This window comes from Notamacropus eugenii, chromosome 1 (genome assembly GCF_028372415.1).
Source record: "Notamacropus eugenii isolate mMacEug1 chromosome 1, mMacEug1.pri_v2, whole genome shotgun sequence".
NCBI classification, from domain to species: domain Eukaryota; kingdom Metazoa; phylum Chordata; class Mammalia; order Diprotodontia; family Macropodidae; genus Notamacropus; species Notamacropus eugenii.
In genome coordinates this window covers 403,072,995-403,098,832 of record NC_092872.1, presented here as the reverse complement: position 1 = coordinate 403,098,832, position 25,838 = coordinate 403,072,995, and the positions used below count along the sequence as shown (strand labels likewise).

The window sequence follows — 25,838 nt, the reverse complement described above, 5'->3', positions numbered from 1 at the left end:
TCTTTAAGCAGGATTGGGCCAACCACCTATAGAAGGAATCCGTGGTTCTATATCCCTCTGTGTACAGAGCACACACACACTAGTTGGTCTCATAACATATCTGCAGGGGTTGCAGCCTGGGGTCTGATGGGGTAAGGAAGGCTGGTTGGGAGGGTTAGGGAAGAGACAGACAAAATATGGGATTTACGGTGAAGAAGACGTGGGTGTGTGAACAGCTGCTGGGATTTCTTGGTTTGGGCTCTGAGAAGACATCTGGGGAAGTTTTCCTAGGTTGGTGTCCAAGGTTTACAAATCTGACCTGGCCAAGGGTTCAGAGTCCAACTAAGAAGAGGCTGAGACATAAGAGATTGACCAGCGGAGGAGGTGAAGCGGCAGTAAGAAGCCTCCCTGGGGCAAACAGTTACTGTCAGAGAACTATAGGCTTTATACTTAGTGATACAAGCAGGGAACAAGAGCTCTTCCACCCTTTGAGGTGAAAAGAGAGAAAGGAAATTCCCAAAGAGGAAGAAAATAGCAGTAGCTTGAGTCCCTGAAACTCCCTTGAAGGCTTTTCCCTGATGCTCCCAGTCAAGAGTCTGGCTCAGGGTCACAAGGCAGTAAGTAGCAGAGGTGAGAGCCAAATCCAGATCTTTCAGTCCCAGATCTTGGGGGGTTGGGGGGAGGGAAGGGAATCAGCATTTATCCATAGCTCCTATGGATAAATGTAGGAATTATGCTAAGCACTTTACATATATTATCTCATTTGATTCTGTGAGATAGACACTATTCTTATCCCTTATCTTATCTCCATTTTACAGTTGAGGAAACTGAGGCAGACAGAAGTTAAGTGATTTGCCCAGGTCACATAGCTAGTAAGTTTCTGAGGTTGGATTTAAACTCGGGTCTTGCTGACTTCTTGCTGAATGATCTATCCATTTTACCACCTGCTGCTTCAATGTAGTATTTTTTCCTAAACTCAATGGACTCTATGTCCCTTTAGTAGACTATATGCCCACTGAGGATAGGGACATCTTATTTAAAAATCTACTTTTCGCATGCTTACCTAGCACAGTGCTCTGGTGCAGACAGATGCTAAATAATGCTTGTTTAATCGGACTGAGTGCCTCAGCCAGTGATCTGGAGTCATGGGGACGGGTCAGCCTGGATTAAATTGGCTCTGTGAATGCTAATTCTTCAGCACTATGAACCCTGAGAATGATGTTCTCTCCACAGCCAGGGCAGAGGAGAGGGTGTCAGCCTCCAATGTAAGCAGGAAAAATTCTGTTTTGGCCTGACTTGTCTAGATTGACTATGAAGACTTGACATCCTCCTACATTTCCAAAACTTCATCTTTAGATTCCCCCCTCAGACAAGCATCAGCCTCCTCCACACATACCCCAACCACAAACACTCAGTCTCCAACCCAGGGCCTGAGCTAGGTTCAGGAAGAAGTAGAAGAGGCTGCTTTGCCAAGGGAGGCCGCATCCTGTTCCCCCACCACCAGAGGGGATGGAACGACCTTGACTCCAACTCAGCATTCATGACATCATGGGGAGGGAGCTGGGCCAGAATTATGTAAAGTCTTTGGGGAATAATATCAGCCAGGGCTCCAAGAATCCACCCTGAGCTCAGTCCCAGAGCCCTGACTGCACGTTTCTGAGCATTCCTGAGGCGGGTCCTTGGCTAAATCTGCTCTCCTGCCCCCTCACCCTCCCTTTCACTGAAGGAGATCAAGATGCCAAGTGCTGCTCAGGTTGCCATCATAAAAATAGGGCACTTGCAGTGACCTACTTACCACCCCCCCACCCCTCCCCAGCCACCTGGAGGGTGGGTGAAAGACTACAAGGTAGGGGCTTTTAACCTTGTTGATGCCATGGGGTCCTTCTGACAATCTGGTGAAAGCCTCTGAACACTTCTCAGAAGGACGTTGTGAAATACATAAATAAAATAGATGGGATTACAAAGGAAACAACAGTGTTGAAATATAATTATCATAATATTTTAAGAAACAAATTCACATGACCCCAGGTTAGAAAACCCTGGGCTAAAGGAAGATAGCAGTCAGGAGCTAAGGGAAGGCTAAGACTGTATTTCTGCTCCAAAGGTTCCAGAACAAAGAGTATGGGGTCTTCATTTCTCTTCAACCTCTACTCCCAGAATCTCTATGCACCACCCACTGCCTCTGCCTCCAAGGGAATCACCAGTCATTCTAGGTCAGTATGATCCTCCACGCCGTTTTCAACCCTTGACCTTCCAGAGGGGTTCTAGATGACCCGAGCCAGGTATAGAGCCCTGGCTCCAGAGGGCTCACAGGATAAACACACCTGATAAAGAAGCCTTCCTATTCCCAGCCCATCTCCACCCTCTGATAAATAGTTCAGGCCTGCCCCAGAAGGACTGCATAAGAGACTGAGATAGGAAAGGAACTCCTGGTTACAAAGGGCCCGACCAGGAGAGGGTCAACAAAGAAGCCCAAAGATTCCGGCAGCAGATAGTCAGCCCTCCTAATTTCCTTCCCCTCCATCCCCTCGATTCACATCTCTTGAATTTCTCCCCCTGTGTCGGGCCAGCCACCAGCTTCCCTCCCTTAGCCACACTCCTGGGACTCCTTGGGTCTCTGCCATTTCCCGGCCAGACCTTGGAGAGCGGCCTCTTTATTACTGAGCAAACTGACCCCCGGGTCTCTCTCCCTTTCCCCCCTTCCCCCTCCTTCCTCAGCCGTTAAGTGCTGCTAATGCATTCTGCATCAGTGCTCCAGGGCAGGAAAACGCCACTTCCAGAGCCAAGGGGTTAATTAGCATTTATGCAGCAGGCTAGTTGCTTTCTGCTAATTAAGAGGTAAGTTTACCTGGGAGGAAGGGAATCTTCGGTGCCCACCAGTGGGGGTTCGGCCTAGACATTCCTGTCCCCCTTCCATCAAATCACCTCCCGCTCCCCTCAAGAAAATAGCATCCAGATCTCTTTATCCCAATCCCCCACACAATGGACCTTCCAACCAAGAGGCCTCCCCCATCTCTCCCCAGCAAATTAGAAGCTCCCTGAGGGTGGGAAATATCTAGCCCATCAGACTGGGACCTAAGAAAGAGGGGCAGGGGTGGGTGGGAGGAGAGAATGATATGATTTCTTCTGGGCACAGAGGGCAGGAACCTACCTGATCCTCTTTCCCTTACCACTTTCTGCCAATGTCCCTTCTCTTTTTCAGGAACAAAAGAGATAACTGCATTTCATATTTATTAACCTTTCAGAGTATTTCTCATTCTCTCAGGGAAAAAAATGGAACAAAATTAAGAACTCCAAAAGTTATCTAAAACACCTTTGTATATACCCTGATCCCTCAACCCCTATCCCCCAGGGAAATCGGTGAGCTTGAGTACCAAGAAAAATCAGATGCCTCATGTTTAACTGTGTAGGCACCAAGCAGGTCGGGGGGAGGGCATGGATGGTCTTCTTTAGGTAACCTCCTCTTCCAGGGAGCAAAGGTCACTGGGTGGACATGCCTGAGAGACCTGGGACCAAAGATGGCTAAGGTTTCTGACTCTCATGTGACGGTTCCTGAATTGATTTCAGTTCCTCCCCCTCTCTCTGGCTGCCAAAGACTGCCTCCACCCCACACAGAGCTCTTATATATATAATCCTGGGGAAAAGTGGGGAGGTTAGAAGAAAGCCTCTCAGACCAGGTAACTCTTTGACTTTAGAGTCACACCCTGGAACATCTCTTTGGGGGAGGGGGAAATGGTAATAAGAGATGTTCTTAGGAGTTTCCCTGGTAAGATAAATCTTTGACCAAAACCCAAGGATGATAAAAATCGTTATTATATGACATGGTAGGTGTTTTAAAGAGTCAATTGTAGGGGTGGAGAAAGAAGGGCATGGTGGAGATCTCTTACTCCTTCTCCCTCAACACACACACACACACACACACACACACACACACACACACACACACACACACACCCCCTTTAAGGTCCTGTCCTGACACCTCACACACACACACACACACACACACACACACACACACACACACACACACACACACCCCCTTTAAGGTCCTGTCCTGACACCTCATCTTTGTCTGGAGGTAACTTGCACGAAACAGAATCTATCAGAGGTCCAAAAAGCCTTTTTATTCAGGTCTGTCAACTGAAGACACCTCTAATGCCAGGGCCTGAAAGGTCATTCTGGCTCTAAATCTATGCTCTCATAAACCAAGCACACAAAATTCAGAGATACACATCAACAGAAGCTTGGCCACCAGGTATGGAGGGGCTACAAAATTCACTGTGAATCACCCACACCAATGGATCTTTGAAACAGCCATTAAAACTCACATTTCTATAATGACTTAAAGTTTGCAAAACATTTTTAATCATTCCGTTAACAAGCATTTACTAAATGCCTACTATGTGCCAGGTACCATGCTAGGCAAATACAAGTACAACTCAGAGACAGCTGTGCCTTCGGAGACCTAGGCAGTGCAACTATCCTTATTTTACAGATGAGAAAAGAGTTTCTTGCCTACATACAGTCACACAGTCGGTTAAGGGGCTGAAGTGGGGGATTGTAAATGCAGGTCTGCTGACTCCAAGTCCAAGACTCTTTCTGCCCTATCACACTGCTTGCCCACCGCCCCACCCCCCAAGTTCTAAAATACTCCCCTCTCCCTCTGACCCTGTAGAGAGGAAAAGTATGACTGAGTATCCCAGAGAGGGACCAAGGACAACATTTTCAGCGTGTCTTTCAGGAGGGAGGACAGCCAGGCACACAGACAAGTAGTTCAAGACAGCAATTCGGCCCCCTCCCTCAGGTTTCATAGCCATAGCTATACAAATAAATAGGTTTATTTCTATAAAATCATAGGATTTCGTGCTAGAAAAACGATAAGCAAACATCTTTATTTTACATATGAGTAAACTGAGGTTCCTAATTAGCAGAGGGAAGATTCAAACCAGGGTCTTTCTGACTCAACCCTGCCTGTTTGGGAGAAGAAACACAGATAAACCTGGGTCTCAAATGCTAGAAGATAGGAGGTGCATTTGTCCCTTTCACCTTCATCCCCTCCCTTCCCCCACCTTGATGGGAGGTAGCCAGAAGACTGACTTGGATACAAGACAAATGCTGACATGGTGCTCTAAGCCACTTTCCATGCATCATCCTCCAGCAGAGAAAATATCCCAGTGGTGAAGGAGCATGGAGGTCACACCAAATCAATCCCTCCCTAGTGGCTGAAGGGCTTTCAAAGACAGTGGGAGGGGAGGAGTAGATCATCACTCAGTGGGAGTGAAAATGCACCCACTCTAAATCTAAATGGTCCCCTCACCCTCTTCCAGCCCCTGGCCCAGAGGTCCCAGAGGACAATCCTGTTCCCCCTGAAGACTCCCGGGCAGAACTCCCAGTCTGGGATCCAATTAGGGTAATTGGAAATAAAGGGAGAAAAATCAATCTGCTTTCGGTTGGCTGTGGCTCAACAATTTCATCCCAGAGGTCAGTAGAGATTGGGTGGTCAGCTCCTGCCATGGACAAAAAACGACCCGTCTGCAGTTATAGGAGAGGGGCAGACTGCTCCCCAAAGTCACCTGAGCCCAGGAAGGATAGTGTCAGTTCTCCTGTCACTCCTTTGAGATCCCATCTGTTAGCCCTGTTCCCTCCCACTCCCCAACATCCTTCAGGCCAGCAGTGTGGGTGGCCAGTGAGCTGCAGCTCAGAAGGCCCAAATGATTCACTGGCTCATAAGATGTTAGAGTTATGGGGCACTCTAGAGATCATGTAGTCCAACTGGCTCATGTTATAGAACAAGGAACAGGGGCCCAGAGGTGAAGTGACTTGCCCAAAGGACACAGGTATTAAATAACAGAGCCAAATCTACATACACAGCTCTTTCCTATATACCTTTAGTTAGTCCCTTGTCTGGGATAGAAGATTAATTCAACTCCAGAGGTAAACTGAAATTTCTAATCCAGATGTGCCCTACTCTGGAGTTCCTCATCTGCCCCCATCCAAAATGTACAGGCAAGAGAGGGCATCGAATGACAAAGCAATGCCTACCCCTGCCCTCTGGGCTGCGAGATGGGAAAAGAAGATATTTGCCCTAGAAAATTTGAGAGAGAATGAATGGATGCAAGGTGAGTCATAGAATCTGAGAACTGGAAGGGACCTCGGAGCTCACCCACTCTATCACGCACCTGAAGATGAACGCCCTGGGGCCTGGTGGATATAATTTAACAATAACAACAACCATTACAACAATAAAAGTAGCTAACATCTGTATAGATTAAGATTCGTAAAGTATTTTACATTTGATCCTTACACAACAACCCTATGAGGTAGGTGCCATTATTACCACCATTTTACAGATGAGGAAAACTGAGGCAGGCAGAGGTTAAATGCCTCACTCAGGGTCACAAAGCTAGGAAGTGTCTGAGGCCAGATTTGAACTCATGTTTTCCTGACCCTAAATTCAACATTCCATCCACTAGGCTGAACTTATTCAGTGCCTGCTAAAAATTCCAAGATGCTGTTCAAGACGATGGGGGTCCAAGGACAAAAACTAGAGGCTCCACCCCCAAGGAGCTTGTACGGATCTCTGTTACATCCCCAACAAGTGGCCATTGAGTCTCCCCTTGCAGCCCTTCAGTGAGAGGGAACTTAACACCTTCTTGGGCAGCTCATTCTGCTTAGGGGTAGTTGTATGGATTAAGGTGGATTTTTTCCCCTCATAGGAAAAGCACAGAATCATAGATTCTAAGTTGTAAACGCCCTTAAAGGTCCTTTAGTGCAACCCCATTTCCCACTGTTAGCAGATGAAAGCCATCCCTCTGCATCTTCTCCCAGAGGTTCTTCATGTAGTCATCTGGGGTGAAGCAGACAAGTCTACAGTTCCTCTTCCACTAGAAAATGATTCAGATACTGAAGTCATCCATGAGCATACACCCAATTTTTTCTGCATCAAGCTAAGCATCTCCAGGTGTTTCAAGACTTGACTCACTGCAGTCCAATTAAATCCCACAAATATTTATTAAGCACAGGTGTACAGGGCTGGATTAAGGACTGGTGGAAGGGAGGAGCCCAGATAGGGTTAGATCCAAGACTTCTACCAGGTCCTGAGCCCATTAGGGGAACTTGGTCTCCAACAGACAGCTCCCGGCTCAGCATGACTCAAGTCTCATAAAATGAGGACTACAGCAGAGGCATGAATAAAGTCATATCTCTAATCCAATTTCAGCAACATCAACGTGGACCAGTACAATGAGAGCAAGGAGACACTGTGCTAAATGTCTGGCATAGGTTCCTCTTAATTCCTCGAGGACAGGGACTGTCTCTTATCTTCTATAGTGCCGTGTGTGGTATTGGGCACAGAGTAGGTTCAAAGTTAACGATGGATCAACTGACTCTCGCTTTCAGTGGAACTGGTCCACGACTGCTCCTAGACAGCATTCCATCTTCCACCTCAGCGCTTTTCCCAGGCTGTGTCCAGGCCTAGAGTGTCATCCCTCCTCTCCTCTATTTCTAGGAACTCCTCTCTCCCCTTCAAGACTCAGGTGAAGGGCCGCTTCCTGAATCTGAGATTCGAGATCTCCTTATTCTGTGACAACTCCCCCCAACCCCAGTGGTCAGTGCTCTCAGTGTAAATTATGTTGTATTGAGTTGGTTCATAGTTTGCTTTTTACTTGTCTGTTTATACACCGCTCTCCTCCCCCAGAAGCCTCTTGACCCCAGAGACTTGGCCATTTGGGGGGGGGGGGGGGTAGTGTGGTTTGTATCCTCCTGAATTCAAGGGCACACAGTTATCACATCAGCTCAAATTCTTTCCTCAAATGATGCTTTTTTTCCCTGAAACAATTGGGAAGGGGGAATATTGGTTGAGAACAATAAAAAACCTGCTTCTTCTAAATTATACCATAAGATTGTCCCCCAGAGAGCAGCTCCAAGGGGGGGGTGCAGTTGATAGAGAGGGTGCTGAACATGGAATTGGGAAGACCCAAGTTCACAGCCAAGCTCAGGCACCTGGTTGTGTATTAAATCACTTAACATCTCCTAAACTCAGTTTCCTGATCTGTAAAATGGAGATGATAACAGTGCCTCTCTCCCTTGGCTACAGTGAGGATCAAATGAAATATCTGCAAAGTGTTTTGCAAACCTAAAAGTTTAACTATTATTGTCATTAAGACAAGAACAAAGAAGAGGCTTCCCTCAGTCTGGATTCACTGGATCAGGCATCTCTGATTTGTTAAAAATCAACCACAGTTATCTCACCACAGACTTCTCTCCATGAAATTAGGTTGCATTTGCTTTGCATATATTTTATTATTACAAATTATATTTATCACATTCTCATATATTTTATATCTGATAAATATAATCTATTATATTAAATGTTTAATTTCATTATATATACTTCTTAGAAATTTATTATGATGAATAAATATATTATAAACTTCTTTATTTACATTTTATCTGTGTACATGTTGCTTCCCTCCAGTAGAATGTAAGGTCCTTGAGGTCAGGGACACTCTATTCACCCAGCACAGTGCCTGGTACATACATAGCAAGAGCTTAGCTTGGAGGCAGTGTGGTCCAATGGTCTAAATCCCCTTCCCCAGTTCTGTGACCTTCCCCAAAGCATATTACTTCTCTGGGCCTCAGAGCTATAAAATGGAAAAGATCAACTAGACCACAGGTGTTCAACCAGAGACCTATGGGTCAAATGTGACCTATTTAATATTTTTCTCTCTCCCAAAAATATGTGCCTAGTTAGCCATCCTCCATGATCAGTAGGTGAGGAGGACCTAGCCATGTACCTGCTACTTATTGACGTTGCTGCCAATTCATTCTTACAGGCTTGAATCAATAAGGAGCTATAAAAAATTCATTTGGCATGAACATGTGGATGTCTGATCATGAGGCACACAACCCAAAACGAATCTGGATGCCCCTGTATAAAGGTCCCTTCTACCTCTTAACATTCTATGATTCTAGGACATGTGAAATCAAACTTCTATCATCTTGGCAGCCTGCCTCTGACATACCAAGGGTCTGAAATGAAGCTCTCCATGGATGGAGAGGAATTCATAGGAATAAGGGATGGAGTCTGCTACAACCATTCTTAGAAATGTGTACACCTGGGATAGATTCTAGGACACTAAGAGGCCAATGCTTCGGAGGAAAGAAGGGAGGAGCTGGGCTGGGGCTGTATTTGGGATGAGACAAAGTAGACAGGAAGAAGGCCATTTGGCAGCTTCCTGTTTAAGTTAAGTAGTCTTCCTAATTAGGTGCTAAGCTCAGTTGTTTCTTCAGGGCTAGAGAGCTAAAAATGCTGCTGGCACCCTCTAAATTTCAGCACCCTAGCACCAAGGCCACATCCACCTGCCCTAGTTACAGCTCTAGAGCCTAGTGAGCAGTTTCTTCTATCACTGCCGGAGAGGTAAGGAGGATAGGAGAGTTGGGGAAGGCAACCATTTAAGTCTCTTTTCTCAACAAGCAAAACTGCCAAATAATGGAAAGTCCCCTTTGTCCAATAGTCAGAGCTAGGAAGCCTCAGAGATACCAAGAAACCAGAAATTTCTTTTCTTCCCCAAGAATCTCCTGTGCCTGATAGCCTGAATCTCCTTAAAGGGCAATGGGATGTCATTCATCTTCTCACAGGCCTCCTTCCCCCAAAACAATGGGACATATGCCTGGGAAAGGAATTTAGTGGGAAGAGAGAAACTCAAACATTTCTGGATTTGGGGGCAGGATGGAAAAGGAACAGCTATGGTCTGATTCCCTACACTCTGGAGGAACTGTCCTCCAGTCCTTTAAGGCTATTAAAAGAGGAAGACCTAGACCAAGGAGGGGCAGAGAAATTTCTTCTAATTCCAAGATTTTCTTGGGTGTGTAGCTGGAGCTGGTGAAACGAGAAGGAAGAACAGACAAAGGAGCAGCTAGCCACATCAGAGTCCCTGAGGGCCCTCCTACACCGAATGTCAAGGAGGGTATAGTGGAGACTGCACCGGATCATTACACTGGGATCAAGAGGCCCAGCTTCAAATACTGGCTTAGACACTCACTAGTTCATGTGAGAATGGGCAAGTCAGGCTGCAAGGATTTATTAAGCCTTACATGTGCCAGCCACCACACTAAGCACTATTTGTTCTAGTACGTCACAAACTCTCAACATTACCTTATCTGTAAAACGGAGGTGATAATATTTGTATTATCCGCCTCCTAGGGTTGTTGTGGAAGAAATACTTTGTTAAACATCAAAGCAATACAGAAATGTGAAGTGTTATAATTCTGTCCAAGGAACTGGGATCTCCAGCCTGAGTTAACTGATGGATCAAAAGTCCAGTGCCCCAGCTCTTTTACTCAAGAGATGGGCTCAGGGGCTCTAAAGTAGTAGACTTCTTTCCCTGGGAGGCTGAATACACCACACCCTGAACGGTAAGCACATTCATTCATTTATTCACTCACTCATTCACACATCTGCTGAGTACCTACTATGAACAAGGTACATATGAATAATAATAGCTAACATATACATGTAGGTATGTGCATACACATAAGTATACATTCATACACACATATGCATACACTCATATATGCTAACTATGTATAGATCAGCATCTCAGTGGCAAACCCCCATCAATCTGCCCTAGTTACAGTCCCATAGACTGGAAAAGAAAATGTCTTCTATACAGAGGTGTGTACATATGTAGATATATATTTATATAGGTTAAAAGATATAGGTGTGTCTATACTGATATTTATGTATACCTATACTATAGAAGACAGTAGACTGTAGAAGGCAGGCTGATAGGGACTTAGCACTGGGGGATACAGATGTAGATAGATATATATTTTATATACATACATGCTGTGTGTATTTGCTAGCCTCACATTTTGAGCCTTACTACCATCCTGTAAGCTTGTCCAGAGTTACTCAGCTACTAAGTGTCTGAGGAAGAATTCGAATTCAAGACTTTCTGACTCCCAGTGCAGGGTTCTCTCTTGGTGCCTTGGATGAATACGACACTTCTTAGCCTCAAGGAGCTTGAGATATAAAGGAGACAAAAACAACAGCTCACCTTTTTGATAGCCTTTATATAGTTTATAAAATGCTTTTCTCACAACTGTGATGTAGGCAGTGAAAAATTAATAACCTCATTTTGTAGATGTAGGAACTGAGGCTGTTAGAGGTTAAGTGACTTGCTCATAGTCCCAGAATGAGTTAGTACCACAGTCAGAATTGGAACACAGCAGGCTGGCCTATCCTTTCCACTAGTCCAGTACAAAATAGCATGTGATAAGGGCTCAAAAAAAGACACAAAGTGCCAGGGGTTTCATAAGGAGGTCTCCCTTTTCTCTAGAACGTTATATAGAGAAATCCAAAGCCAGAGCAGCTTCCCTGGGAAGACAGAGGTTGGAAAGGCTTCTTCTGACTCTACCGCAGGCCACTGTCGCTTTTTTTATTTGTTTCAGTCATGTTGGACACTTTGAGACCCTATTTTAGGTTTCTTGGCAAAGATAATAGAGTGGTTTGCCATTTCCTTCTCCAGCTCATTTTACAAATGAAGAAACCGAGGCAAGCAAAGTGAAGTGACTTCTCTAGGGTCACACAGCTAGTAATTATCTGGGGCCAGATTTAAATTTGTGAATATGACTTTTCCTGACATCAGGCCAGGCGCTCTACCTACTTAGCTACCTGGCCATCCCCAACTTTTGTGCTCTAAAGAAGTATCCTTTGGTCCACTTCATTCCCCCAGGACCCTGAGCATAGAAGGCTGTGATAGTGGAGTACAGAGGAAAAGGCACAGAACTCAGAGGATCTTGGAGCAAATCCCAGCTATGCCACTTACACAAGCCTGGGTGACTTTGGGCAAATTACTCCAGCTCTCTGGGCCTCAATTCCTTCATCTGTAAAATTTAGAGGCTGCACTTAAAGCCTCTCCAAGGTTGCTTCTAGTCTCCAACTCTTCCACCTACATGCCATCATCGAGGGCCAGATCCCAAAGGAGAATTCAGCAACCCAGGACAAGCCCCATTTGGAGCCTAGGAAAGCAGCACAAAAGCCCCAGAGAGGAGGGAAGACACAGTCACATCTTTCCTTCCCCCCTTTCACCCCTCCACAAAGGACAAGTCAGGTGCGAAAAGCACCAGGCTGAAATGCATAATGCAGTATCGACGTGGGCATGCCCATTTTCCTACAGAGCCTGGCCACATAAATCCCCAGCCCAATAATATTTGTATTGATTAAGTGGGTTGGAGCATCACTGGGCTCCAGGTCTCACTTCCCTCCCAGGACAAACAGATGGGGTCTTAGTTCCTCATCTGCATTTCTAATGAGACATTTAAATGGAGCAGCAGCATGGAGGCTTCCCCCCAGTGCTGCCTCGGGAGGGGCAGAGTCCTCCTTTTAGAGGTTGGGAAAGAAGTGAGAAGTGAAATGACCAGAGCAGTCCCTTGGGGAAGCTGAAGAATTGTGGGGAGTGGGGGAAGATGGGGACGGTAGTCTTGGTACTTGGAACTTCCTTGCCTCAGTTTTGTGTCTGATCCCCACATCCACCCAGGTCATCTCACTGTGTGTCTGCCACTGCACCAGTGAATGCATCCTCTCCTCCTTTCCCTCCCCCCTTCTATTATTCCTTCCCGGTCACTGCTCCCCATAGGTGCGGTCTTCTCCTATTAGAATATAAGCTTCTCCAAGGCAGGAACTCAGTCGTTAGCTATATACGCATTGTTCAGTCCAACACCTGACACAGTAAGCACTTAATAAATGCTTTTCCATTAATTAATTTATAGCTCTAACTGCCTTATCTTTCTAGAACTGGAGCAGTTCCATAACTGGCCAAGGCACTGATGGTTCAGATCAGACTCTGACCCTCATCTCCAAGGGTCTGCCAAAGCCCAGGACTCAACTCTGGCCCAGCCTGAGAGGTCCAGGAACACGACAGCTCACAAGCTCACCAACAGGGGGCAGCGCCCTGTCTAGATTTATTAACTCAGGAGCAAATTCTACAAATATCATCATTCAGAAAGAAATAAGAAATAGCAAGGATTCAGAGACACTTGGGAAGATATATGAACCAATGCAGAGCAAAGTCAAAAGGGTCAGTAGAACAACTGACATGATGACCGCAATAATGTAGAAGAAAACAACATGGAATGATATTAGAAAATGCTCATCAATGGAGTGTTCAATTGTGACACCAAAGGATCACAGATTTAGAGTTAGAAGACACCTTATTTTATATATGAGGAAACTGAGACCCTGAGAGATTAAATGATACATCCTAAGAATCTGAGGCAGGATTCAAACCCAGGCTGTATCACTGACAAATCCAGCACTCTATTTGCTATACCAGAGGTATTAAACATGGGGCCCACAACACTCGTGAGTGTAACCTGAAGCAGATTAAAATGTGACTGGAAACATTTAACTAAATAAAATAAAAATTAGAAATAGATAATGTTAACGTGTGTCTTTCTAAGTCACACGCAGGCATCCTGCCTCTGGGTTAGCCACCTGTTTCTATGTGAGTTTGCCACCTCCACACCCTGCCAAGCTGTCCTCGCCCAGCTGGAGGTCTGTTACGTTTCTTGCCTTTTGTCAGAGAGTTGGTCGACTACAGGTACGAAATGAGACACACCTTGTCAGAGATGGCCGGTCTGTCTGTCTGAGTTAACTATATGTCTTTTTCTTACAAGAGAAGGTAGTTATTAAGAAATGGCAACAATGCTAAATTTTAAAAGGGCATTAAACATTTTTAAAAGACTTGTTTAACCCACTGTCCTGACTGTCACTCCCGGTGATCCTTCTAGAGCTCCCAGAGCCACCCAGGCCAAACTCAAAGAGAAGGGAAAGACTTGGGGGGTAGAGGACTGGGAAGAGAGGGGAAGACAGAGGGAAAGAGAACCGCAAAATCACAGAATGTTTAACCTGGAATGACCACTGAGTCCAACCCCCTCATTTTATGGAGAAGTGACTTTCCCAAAGTCAAACAACAAAGGACAGAGTCACCTTTAGAATCTTGGTCTCCTTACTGCTAACCTAGCCTTTTTTTTTCCCAGTGAAAATAAAAGGAAAAGAAGCACAAAGGAGAAGATGACAAGGATGGGGGAGAAACACAATGTAGGAATGAGAGATGAGTAGAAGACATGGGAGAAAGACAGAAAAGGAGAATCACAGGGAAGGAGAGGTGCAGGGACCCACGGAAATCGAGCTCCCAGGCAGCTGGGCAGTGCGGGGCTCAAAGCTCAGCTTGCCCAGCCCAGCCCCTAGTGACCGTGCAGCTGCCACACTCCAGGATCTTGAGATGAGGTCAGCTCTGCCCCGGGGCTGAGTGAGTGAAAATAAATGGAGTCCAAGATAAAAGGTCCAAGAAATTATTTGTCTTGTTGTCATGTCACAACTGTAACGGGCAGGGACTGGGGGCCCGGCAGGCCAGGCATCCTGCTGTTTCAGCTGGAGAGCTCCCAGGGCACTACTGCCCTCCCCCCAGACATACATACACATACACACATACACACACACACACACACACACACACACACACACACTCATATCTACCCACATACATACACAAGCCCCAAGTCCTTTGGCTCCCAAGCCCTGGTCCACCTCCCCCAAAAGGCAGGCACACACGCACGCGCGCGCACGCACACACATGCAGCTGGCACTGTCTGAGCCTCCAAGACCATCTCATCTCAGGAGACAGACCTCCCCAACCCCCAGCTCATACCCAAGGATCTAAGGATCTGACTCCTGGGAATAAGCAGATTATAAAGTTAGAACACTCCTTCCCCATCCCAGACTTAAAGAACAGGGCTTACAAGGAGGGGTGAGAGGATCTCTAAGTTCCCTAAATTTTATGGATCTATAATTCTCTGAGCCTTTCCTATAAAGTCTGCATGCCTAGATTAAAATAAGAGGGAGATGTCAGCACTTCCTAGGCTTCTGCTCAGGCCCAAAGGTTTTCCCCTTGGAAAACAAGAAGATAACAGTGAGATAAAGGGTTGGGTTTTCTGTTTTTCTGACTTTATAGAAGAAAGGAATGGATTAATGGGTTTTCCTTTCCTCAATATCACTTCAGCCAGAAGTGATTTGGAGGTTCAGGAGACCCCAAACAATGTCACAGTGTCGTCCCTAGAGTTTAAGTAGAACTCAATCATCAAAACAAGTTCCCTGAGAATCAGACAGCTCATAAACCAGGTATGGCAACTGGGGCTCTGTTACAGGACAAAGAACTTAAAGGACACTAAGAGACAGAAATAACAGAGCTTAGTTACAGTAGGAAGCTAAGAGAGAAAGAGTTCTTCTGTTACCCCCAAGTCCCCCTCCCTCCCCAGCAGTGGTCTTTCACCAGTGTCCCAAGGTCTCTCTTTTGCCCCCATGAGGTACTTTCTTCTGTCCCTCAATTGGGGGTGTACTTCCTAGTTACAGCTCTGGGATCAGGGAAATCCCTGGAGTCAGGGAAGAGAACAGAAGATATTCTACATCACTGATGCATGCTGAAAGCTAACATGGGTACCCATGCACATACATACACACACATCCATGAACTGGGTATGTGCCACCACAGAATCCCAGAGCTGGAAGGGGCCTCAGAAAGCATATAGTCCCACTTCTATCTGGATAAGAATCCCCTCTATACCACTCCTTTCCAGTGGTTATCCAGCTTAAAGACCTATGGTAACCAAGAAGTCAATACACCCCCTTCAAATTCGGAGGTGGTCTATTCCATTTGAGATGGCTCTGACTAATTGTCAGGACAGGCTTTTCCTAATATTTAGCCTAAACCTGCCTTTTTAAAAGAAAGACTGTCTAGTTAGCAAAGATCCAGAGAAAGCCCTCACCCCATTCAACTTCTGGGATAAGAGGTTGGTGAAGCAACAAATCAAATCATCTGACCCTCTGCCCAGGACAGAATTCTGTGCATCCCTGTACACCCTCCCTTGTATTCCTGTAGCTATTTCAGCCACTGACCCCCCCACCCCATCCCAGGCATGAGCAACTTCCCCAGGAGGAGAGGGGACTGGGAGATAGGACTGAGCCCAGCAAAGTCTCCTACCATATTTGTCTCCATCTTCCCCTTTGGCGCTAATTCTCCGCCCTAACACCTGGATATGTTTCCCGCTCGTCCGGCTGTACAGCTGGTACAGCCTCAGTTGCTTCCTGCTCACATCATCCCGAGCTCTCGTCTGGTTCTCCACATGGATACGGAAATCCACGTTCTCCTCGGCTGCCAACACCTGTAAGGGGGAAAGGGAGGAGGGGAAGAGACAAAGTGACTCCCGGAACAAGAAGCTTGGAGTCCTTCGATCTCTTCAATAGAAAAGGCCTCTCACAGGGAGCAAGGGTGGGAACGGAGGATCTGCTGGGGGTGGGGACAAAGCAGAACTGGTGCTGAGGGCCCAGAGCCCCTGAGTCTGGTTTCAGTTGTGGTTCTGCGCAAATGTGGGAAGGAATGTGTGGCCCTCATATGACAGAGTGGGAGATTAGGTTTGGGAAAATATAACAGAACAATGGGACTGGATTCCTAAGTTTGTAGCTGGAAGGAACCTTGGAGGCCACTGAGATCGGCCCCCTCATTCTTATAGATGAAAGCTATATGAAGCTGATAAAAGGTAAGTGACTTGCCCAAGATCACACAGCTAATAAATATCGGAGGCAGGATTTCTGCCAGCTTCTCCTGAATCCAAGCTCAGCACTCTATCCAGAGCCACTTAGATGCCTCAAAACTGAGAACAGAGATTAAGTAACTTGCCTAAGGTCATACCTCTAGGAAGTATGATGAGGCAACATTTGAATCCAGGTCTTCCAGACTCCAAGTTCAGTACCCTATCCTTGTGATATGTGTATGTGTACATATGTATATATGTACGTGTGTATGTATGTATGTATATCACAGTGGCATCTGCAGATCTAGGTACCAGTCTCAGCCCTGTCACTGACTTGCTGTGTAGCCCTTAAATTCACGCTGCATCAAATTTCCTTCTCTATAAAATGGGAGAGATAATATCTGCCCTCCAACCTCATAGGATGTTTATGAGATCAAATGAGACAATGGGCGAGTAAGAAGTTTGATATAAACACAACACAGTCTTATTCCAGCTTTCAGGAGACAGAGGGGAAGACTGACGTCTGGAGCAATGGTACCCTCCTGCCCAAGTTAAGGCAGATTCAGAATGGAAAGCCAGATTCACCTCCTGACTCAAGATTCTGGTACCATAAGGTAGACTCCTCCTGGGCTCCCCTCACCCAAGGCCCACAGAAAAATGAACTTTCTTAGAACCAAATTTCTCCCCTACCCTCCCATTTTGGCCAACTTGAGGGCTTCAGGGTCATGTGAAGACGTTGTCCCCATGAGGTGGCATTCCAGATCCTATCTAAGGAAGGAGAGCAGCAAGGATCTGCCAGGAATTTCATCAGGAATGAGAATGTCCACCCTTATCTCCTTATACTCCCAGCTCAGCCTCCACTCCAGTCAAATCAACATCCTCTGTCCCACAAATACACCACAAGCATTCTAATCTCTATGCTTTCACCATAGGCATGTACAGAGGGTAGGCATAGTATGTCAGCACCCTCAGGGTGTGCCAGCATGCTAGGCCCATTACGCACCTTTATGTCCTATACTCATACCCTGTGTTCCACCTGCTCAGTTCAGGTCCTCTCCCCCTTCTGACTCTTCAAATTCTAACCATATGACAAGGTTCAGATAAAGCCCAACTTTCTCCATGAAATTGTCCTTGATCACTCCAACCCATCCTGAACTATGAATCATGGTATAGTGGAAAGAGCTTGGGCTCAAATCTCACTTCTGATGCTTACCACCTTTGTGACCTTGGGCATATCACTTGACTTCTCTGCATCTCCATTTCCTCAATTATAAAATGTGGGAGCTAGACTGGAAAGCCTTTGAGGTCCCTTCCAGCTCAAGAGATAGGATTCTACAAACTCCTAAAATATTCACACATTGTACTCTGAACTTCACATGATGACAAGTCTTGTTCAGTATCATTGGCACAAAATTACAGGACTGTGAGTTGTGACCTTTCACACTATAATCCAAGGTTGCTAGTTAAGTCTCCACCAAGAGCTAACCTTAGGTCCAGGGAGCATTAACACACAGAGATATGTCTCTAGAAATTTTCAGTTCTACTTTGAACTTAGGAGACTCTGAGGAAACTGAGGTTTACTTTGACCTCAGCCCATCTTGCTGATGCTAATAAAGAAATTTAACCCACTGAGGGAACCCCAAAGACTTTTCCAGGAAACTCCTACCCAATTATGTCACATACTATTCTCTGTCTTTTCTCTCCCCTCTGCTCCTGTCTCTGCCTCTCTCTGCCTCCATGCCCACCCCCCACCCCAAGAGAAATACAGGCCATAATTTATACCTTAGGTTTATTAAACGGATTTAGATTGTAGTTCCCCTTGGGTTTAGTTGGATGAATGGTAGCCTATTTATAAGATGAGCTTGCCAACAATCCCATCCATCTCTGAACCTGAATGTTGTCAGTATTTTGATCCCTTAGCAGCTCAGTGCCTCTCTCCAGCCCCTAGGAACAAGTCTCTAGGATTCCTTATTCACCTTCAGACACCTTCTCATACTCACTAGGGACCTTATTGATCAAAGGTCAAACTAATCTCATGACCTCACATCCCCCACAGATAAGCAGGAAACCACTGTTCCCCAGAAGCCAACCCCACATTAATGATTTTCTTCCTGACCCCTCCAGACACAAAGTGAGTGACCTGAGGTCATCAGGAGGTACTGGGTAGAGTTTCTTCCCCAGAATGTGGGAGAGAGTAATCCATCTCTCACAGCTTCTACCACCTGAGCCAAACTCCCAGCTATCAGATAAATCAAGAAACACCCCAAAGTGATGTAAGGGGCAAGGATAACCACAAAGATGGCACCATATAGTCCTGAGATTCAAGGTCCAAGGCACCAGGTGTGGCCAAATCTGTTCTCTGCCTCTCTAGATAGACGATAGAACACATCACCTTCTTGGAATCATGACCTGGGGTGGCTCAAAAATGTGGTTGTGGGGAGCATCGAAGGACCTCCCAGACCCAACTCACAAGGCAGCAAGGCAGCTACTTACCCTGCCCTTCCTGAAAAAGCTTTCTCCACATGGGGTCTTTGTTGTAGGGTTAAGTAGGACATACACCGGGAAGCACACAGTTCTACAGACATATCCATCTATGTAGCACACTGGAGATGCCTCTCTGAACCCTGCCCCAGAGCTCTCTCACTACATGCTTTGCATATGAACTTGGGCTCTTTCCCCTCCCACCTCCTTCACTGCGCCAAGACAGGGGTCCTGTTCTAGACCTCTCCCTGCTGTCATCTGCTGAGGAAGTCCAGCATTGGTTTTTCATTAGTTAAACCCTTTACAGATCTGCAAAAGATGTAATCAGGAACAAGAAACTATTGTTTTTTCTGTAAATGGACTCATGTTTTTCAATGCATGTAAGGGTCTCATTATCTTAAAGGATTCCTACCTTTACATAAAGTTAATTTGTCTTCTAACCCAGAAACATACTGTCCAAGGTCAGGATTTTTTTTTAATGGGCTACACCTGCACTCAAGAATAATTTGCTTCCCCACCCCCACTGGGCCTCCAAACTTCATCTGGCTCCAGGCTGAAATGTCAGAAAACATTTTCCTGTCTCCCTGTCCCTTGAAGGTTAATATGTATGAAGAAACAACCAATAGCAGCAACAGCAACACATTATCTTGTTGACCCAATAAGATTAAATCTCTTTGCTGAGCCAAGGTCACAAGACCACAGGATTTACAGTTGAAAGGTATCTCAGATTTTTTTTTCTAAACAAGAATATGTTTTCTTTTTCTTTTTGATTCTCATTCACTTGATTGTATTTTAAGATGAAAACTACATGCCCCCCTTCTCCCACAAATCACACTGTTCCCAAGTTCAGAAGCCTTTCCTTGATTGGTGAGTATCTGGTGGCGGTTATCAATTTCACTACAACTATAACCTTCAAATCAGGAGCACTGCGTCAGGGTTCTCATTTCAGAGAGAACAAAACCTTTGTCTATATTATTAAAACAGGGGAAGATTTTAAAGAGGGGTACTAAATAAAAATGTGCATTAGCTGGGTTCAATTTCCTCATTCCTTAAATGTGGAAATTGAGGCCCAGAGAAATTCAGAGACTTCAGTTTATCAAATATTTTCCTAAGTAACTAGAATGTAGCAAGCCATTGTGCTACCTACAGCAGGCAGTAGGGATACAAAATTGGAAAATGTAGAAGGAGGGGGAAGGAGGTCAGAGGAATAAGAAAGGAAAGAAAGAAAGACAGTAGGAGGAAAGAGGAGAGGGGGATAGAGAGAGAAGGAGAGAGGGAAGGGAAAAGAGGGAGAGAGAGAGGGAAAGAGGGAAGAGGAAGGAGACACAGAGAGAATGAGAATAAAGGGGAGGGGAGAGGGGTGAAGAGAGAGAGACAAGACAGGGAGCAAGAAGAGAGAGGGAAGGGAGAGAAGAAAGAGGCGAGGAGGAGGAGGGAAAGAGATAAAGTCAAGTCTAGAAGGTCCCCTTTTCCAGGCCTCTTTCTTCTACCACTTTCTCTGACTCCAGGACCACAGAGGATTCAATGATACATAGGAGTCACTACTGAATGGTAGAGACAGACCAACTCTTATCTTTACACAGCAGGGCTGACTTAGTTTCCCCTCCTCCAGGTGACCCTTCCCTTAGCATACAGTATAGTACAGAATAACACCAGAGATTCAGCTAGCTCTTGGAGGTCGGGTGAGCATTTCACACACACAGTCTCATCAGATCTATGCTACAGCTCACAGGCACTGCTGTCCCTAGTTTACATGGCAAGAAAGTGAGGTTCATAGAGAAACTGAATGAAGTGTCCATGGTCCCATAACTGGTAAATGTGAGAAGGGGAATTCAAACCAAAGCCTTTCACTCCAAGTTAGGCACTCATTCTGTGGAATCTGGACTCCAAAGACCAAGTTCGAAAGCTGGATCTTCTCCTTACTATTTGTGTGACACTGAAAATGTCAATTTCAGTTTCCTCATTGGTAAAATGAGGGAACTGCACGAGATGACCTCTAAGGTACCTTCCAGCTATAACTCATGACCAAGATGGGGGCTTTCTAGAGAGGTCTTCTAGATGGTGGTGCTCTAGAGAGATTTCACAGCCCCCAGGATCTCTCTTCTATTCCAGTGCCTGTCTAGTTCTTCTAATCTCTCTGTGGGATGGCAGCAAACGACTCTGGAAAGCAAGCACTAAGTCACCTGGTTCTCTGTCCTTCTTTCTCCTTCAGCTGCTCCTCTTCCTAGGATGTTCTAACCCTCCAGTGCCCCTCTTCTCTGCATCTTTTCAACCCCTCCTTCCTCCCAGGACTCACAGAGATGAAAGGGCCTCCCCAGCTCTGCTTCCAAATGGACAGCACATCTCCACCCATCCTCTCTTTGTTAGACCTCCAGTTTCCCCGTGTTCTTTATGAAGAGTCCCTGATACCCCAGCCTGAAAAACACCATGACCGTCATCATGCCATCCTGGAAATCACCAAGGAAACCCAGGCCAGGCAAGACTGTTCCCTTATGGGAAACAATAACTGATTGAAGATTTCAGAGGTACTTTTCTGTTTATAAAACCTTGTCCAGACATTATCTCCTTAGCTCCTTACTGCTCCCCTGTAAAGGAGGTAGTGCTTTCTACCTACCTCATAGTAGGCAAGAATCTCCTCTTTTACAAATGAGGAAACTGTCATAAAAGTTAAGTGAAGAAGACAGAGCAAGTAGAAGAGCCAGGATTCACGTACTTAGAGGTCAGATCCAATATCTTTCTACTATAGCGCAGCTGCTTCATGGACACACTGAACCAGACTCTGGAAGGAGGTGCAGGAGTAAGGGGGATGAGGGGATTTCTCCACTAACTAGCAATCACCTGAGCAGAAAATGGAGGATGAAAGTAGAAAAAAACATTTCTGTGTTAAGACACCTTGGAGTGGATGCTCTGACACCTGCCCTTTGTCAACACTAACTCCCTCTCACAGTGTTCACGTTAACCCTCCCACCTCACCTGCCCTTCTCAATTCTCTCCTCTTCCTGTTTCTTAGACAGAAACAGGACAAGGTTTCTAGGGGTGAGAACCCAAGCCTACATTTTACTGCCTTATTTCACGGGATGTTTAAGGCTATAGATGAGTCTTTCCCAAGAGGGTATCCCTAAGTTACCCAGTGATATCCCCCAAATATCCTCCCCATCCTCTGCTAACCCTTCTGGGAACCATAGGATTTTTAGAGCTTTAAGAAATCACAGAGAAGAGATCATTTGGTTGAATCCTTTCATTTTCCAAGGAAGAAAAAAAGCCCAGAGCTTTATATAACTTGCCAGTGGGTACTCAGGTAATGTGACAGAGCTTGATTTGAACTCAGATCTCATGACTCCAAATCCACTCTATTAGAAGTCATTCCCCTAGGACGTATCAAAAGGAAAAAGAGAAGATTTGGGGAAATACTGGATATGTCACTGACTGGGGACAGAGTCAAGAAGATAAAGCTTCCTGGTCAAATCTCTTTCCATCCAAACACAGTTCTTAAAGATGGAAGCAGACAGTAAACTTCCTACTACTACCCACAACCTTTATTTCCACTAACCTACAAATAGAACACACTTGTGTCACCACATGGACAACTGGTGATTCTCATGTACCATGGGCTTGTGAAAACACGCTAGGGAAGCCTTCCTATTTCCTACTCACAATATGAGACCCCCATCTACCTGAGGACACACATCCCAGAGAAACAGCAGAAACACATAAATTGATTACATGGATACACAGAAACAGAAGGCAGAATGTTCATACTCCTTAACATATTATCGCACATCACACCCAATGCATATCATATAGACAGCACACACATACACTCCTTCCCAAGGAGAGAAAGGAAGAAGTGTCTTTATTTCTATAACTTGACACAGAGTTCTGAAGCATGTATCAAAGAAGAGGGGAGAAGTAGGAAGGAGTAGTGCCTCATTTCTAGCATGACAATAATAATGATGTTTGCACATGTATTTTTCAACAGCTAGGTGGCTCAGTGGAGAGAGAGCACCAGGTCCGGAGTCAGGAAGATCTAAGTTCAAATCCTCCCTCAGACACTTACTAGCTGTGTGATCCTGAGCAAGTCACTTATTCCCTCCTTGACTCAGTTTCCTCATTTGAAAAATGAGCTGAAGAAGGAAATGGCAAACCATATCAGTATCTTTGCCAGGAAAATCCTAAATGAGGTCATGAAGAGTCCGCCATGACTGAAGAACCACATACAGATACATAAATTATAAACAGAGATACAGAAAGAAGGAGATGTGGCCAGATTAGATAGACACAGCTGGGTGATCTGCCCAAGAGCTCAAAGGTCTACAAAGTATTTTCTTTATAACAGCCCAATTAGGTAATACAAGGATCATTATGCTCATTTTACAGATGAGAAAATAGAGGCTCAGAAAAGTCTAAGCTGATTTGCTTATGGTCACTCAATTGGTAAATGTCAGAGTTAGGATTTAAACTCAGTTCTCCTAACTTTAACATAGTGTTTTGTTTTGTTTTTTCAACCACTTGCTTCAGTCACACCATGCCTACTGTCAAGAGGCATTTCCTATATCCTCTGACTAACCCTTCCCTGTTCCAGGTTTTCCAGGCAGTGAACAAAGAATAAAATTTTAAAAACAAGTGGGTTAAGAACGTGGGAAGGAGAAGGGAACACTTTCCAGATGCTGGGGCTAGGATAAGATTCAAAGTTGCTTTTCTTAAAGGACAGGTCACCCCCTCCTCCTTCCAGGATAGGGCCTGCCTCTCTAGGGAACATCCTCTGCTTCAGCTCTCCCAGGAATGACAATGCGAACGTTGGCCAAGGGTCCTACTCTCCAGAAGTCACTGTACACCTGCTGTTGCCCTAGTCCCAATCCCACCCATCTACCCAACTGTCCTCCGGGGATGCCAGGCTAGGCACCAATCACAGGGAAGGCAGATTCTCTTTGGGGCATGTGTAGTCTGGGGGCGGGGGGGAACAGACTTTTAGGAAGAAAAATAAGTGCAAGAGAGAAAGAGGAAGAGAGAGATCTGGACACCAAAGGAATTACGTTTGGCTACAGATGGGAAGAGATAGGCAGTAAGATGGAGAGGAATAGATGCTGATCAGCAAGAATGGGAACACACATGCACACATACACATACACTTAGAGCCCTAGAGACATAAGCAAATGAAAATGGAGGGGGATGGAGAAAAGAAGGAGAGTGGGCTTTAGGCTCTTCAGAACCCCACTATCAGATTTAGCCCTCCACTAATGATAGCTCCCCTTCTACCCCAGGGCTAAGTAAGGTACATCTGAGTCCCTAAGCACACCTGAAGAATCCCATGCTTCAGGATGTCCTTGTCTTCAGCAGAGGATGAAGCTGGTACAGCTGAATTGGTATCCTAGCCCTGTAAGCCTAGACCTAAACTCCAGAGCTCATGATGAAAAGTCCTATCAGCACAACTTGCCAGACCACAAGCCATGGGGGAAGATTGAGAAGACCAGACAATAGCTCCCTTGGAGGGGGTGCGTGGTCATGCTCCCCACCCTCAGTGAACAGATAGCTCCAAGACAAGCACGGGGAAGACGTCTTCTCTGTTTTGGTGCTCAATGGATTGGGCATCTGTGGTTTGGTCAAAATCAAATCCTGTGGTCACAGAACCACAGGCCTCCCTTACTCACTCCCCCAAATTACTTTGTATTTATTTCATATATATTGCGTACAAGCTGTTTTTTCCAGAAGTAGATAAGCTTCTTGAGAACAGGGATTTTTGCTTGAATCCCCAGTGAGTTAGCCTAGGACCCACTGCAGGTACTTAATGACTGTTGAATTGCATTCTCAGGGCAAGGTATCTTCTACCTGCCCAGACAGGACAGCCCTTCCTTCCACTCAGAGAGGTAGGGCCTTGATAATCTGTTTTTACTTGCTGCTAAGGAGAAATGCTCTACATTTCTTTTCACATTCACTAATCTGGTTGTCTGTCCTCTTCCTTCACCACTGCAGGAGGACAAGGAGAAATGTGGTTGTTGTTATTCAGTAATGTCTGCTTTTCCATGGATTTTCTCGGCAAAGATAGTGGAATGGTTTGCCATTTCCTTCTGCAGTGAATTAAGGCAAAGAGAAATTAAGTGACTTGCCCAGGGTCACACAGCTAGAATGTGACTGAGGCCAAATTTGATCTCAGGTCTTCCTAACTCCAGGGCAGCTATGTGACAGCAATGGATAGAGTGCCCACCCTGGAGTCCTTGGAGAAGTCACTTAACCCTATTTGCCTGTTTCCTCATCTATCAAATGGGCTGGAGAAGAAAATGGCAAACCACTCCAGGATCTATGCCAAGAAAACCCCAAATGGGGTCAAAAGACATTTAATACCACTAAAACAACACAACTAACTTCCTGGCTCTAGGATCAGCACTCTATCCACTGAACCACTTGGTTCCCTCCATAAGGACAGATAGATATAGGTATATCTCTACATACAGATATATAGGTATATAGATGGAGGCAGTCAGAATCATGGAAGAAACAAGGACAATGTATGAGATATATATAATTACATAAAAAATAACATAAATATGTATAACAGTTTATTTAATACTAGTTACTATTTACTATTAATTATTCAATAGTATTTATAATATATAATGGATAATTTATCGGTTATATATTATACTGTTATAATTTTTTATAATATGCATTGTAACATTATATATGTGTGTGTGTGTGTGTGTGTGTGTGTGTGTGTGTGTCTGTGTGCGCGTGTGTGTATCATCCTTGTCTCTGCCATAGTTCCAACTATTTCCATCCTTCTGGTCAAA

The 25,838-nt window shown here is 45.3% G+C and overlaps 1 protein-coding gene across 1 annotated transcript in view; it reads right to left on the bottom strand.

The window, feature by feature from the left end:
- The window catches only part of FGF18 (fibroblast growth factor 18), a 49,138-nt gene that overhangs the window by 12,100 nt on the left and 11,200 nt on the right, over positions 1-25,838 (bottom strand). The window contains exon 3 of the mRNA XM_072630958.1: positions 16,023-16,203. Coding sequence (XP_072487059.1) covers positions 16,023-16,203 — 181 coding nt within the window. The remainder of the gene's footprint in view (positions 1-16,022; positions 16,204-25,838) is intronic.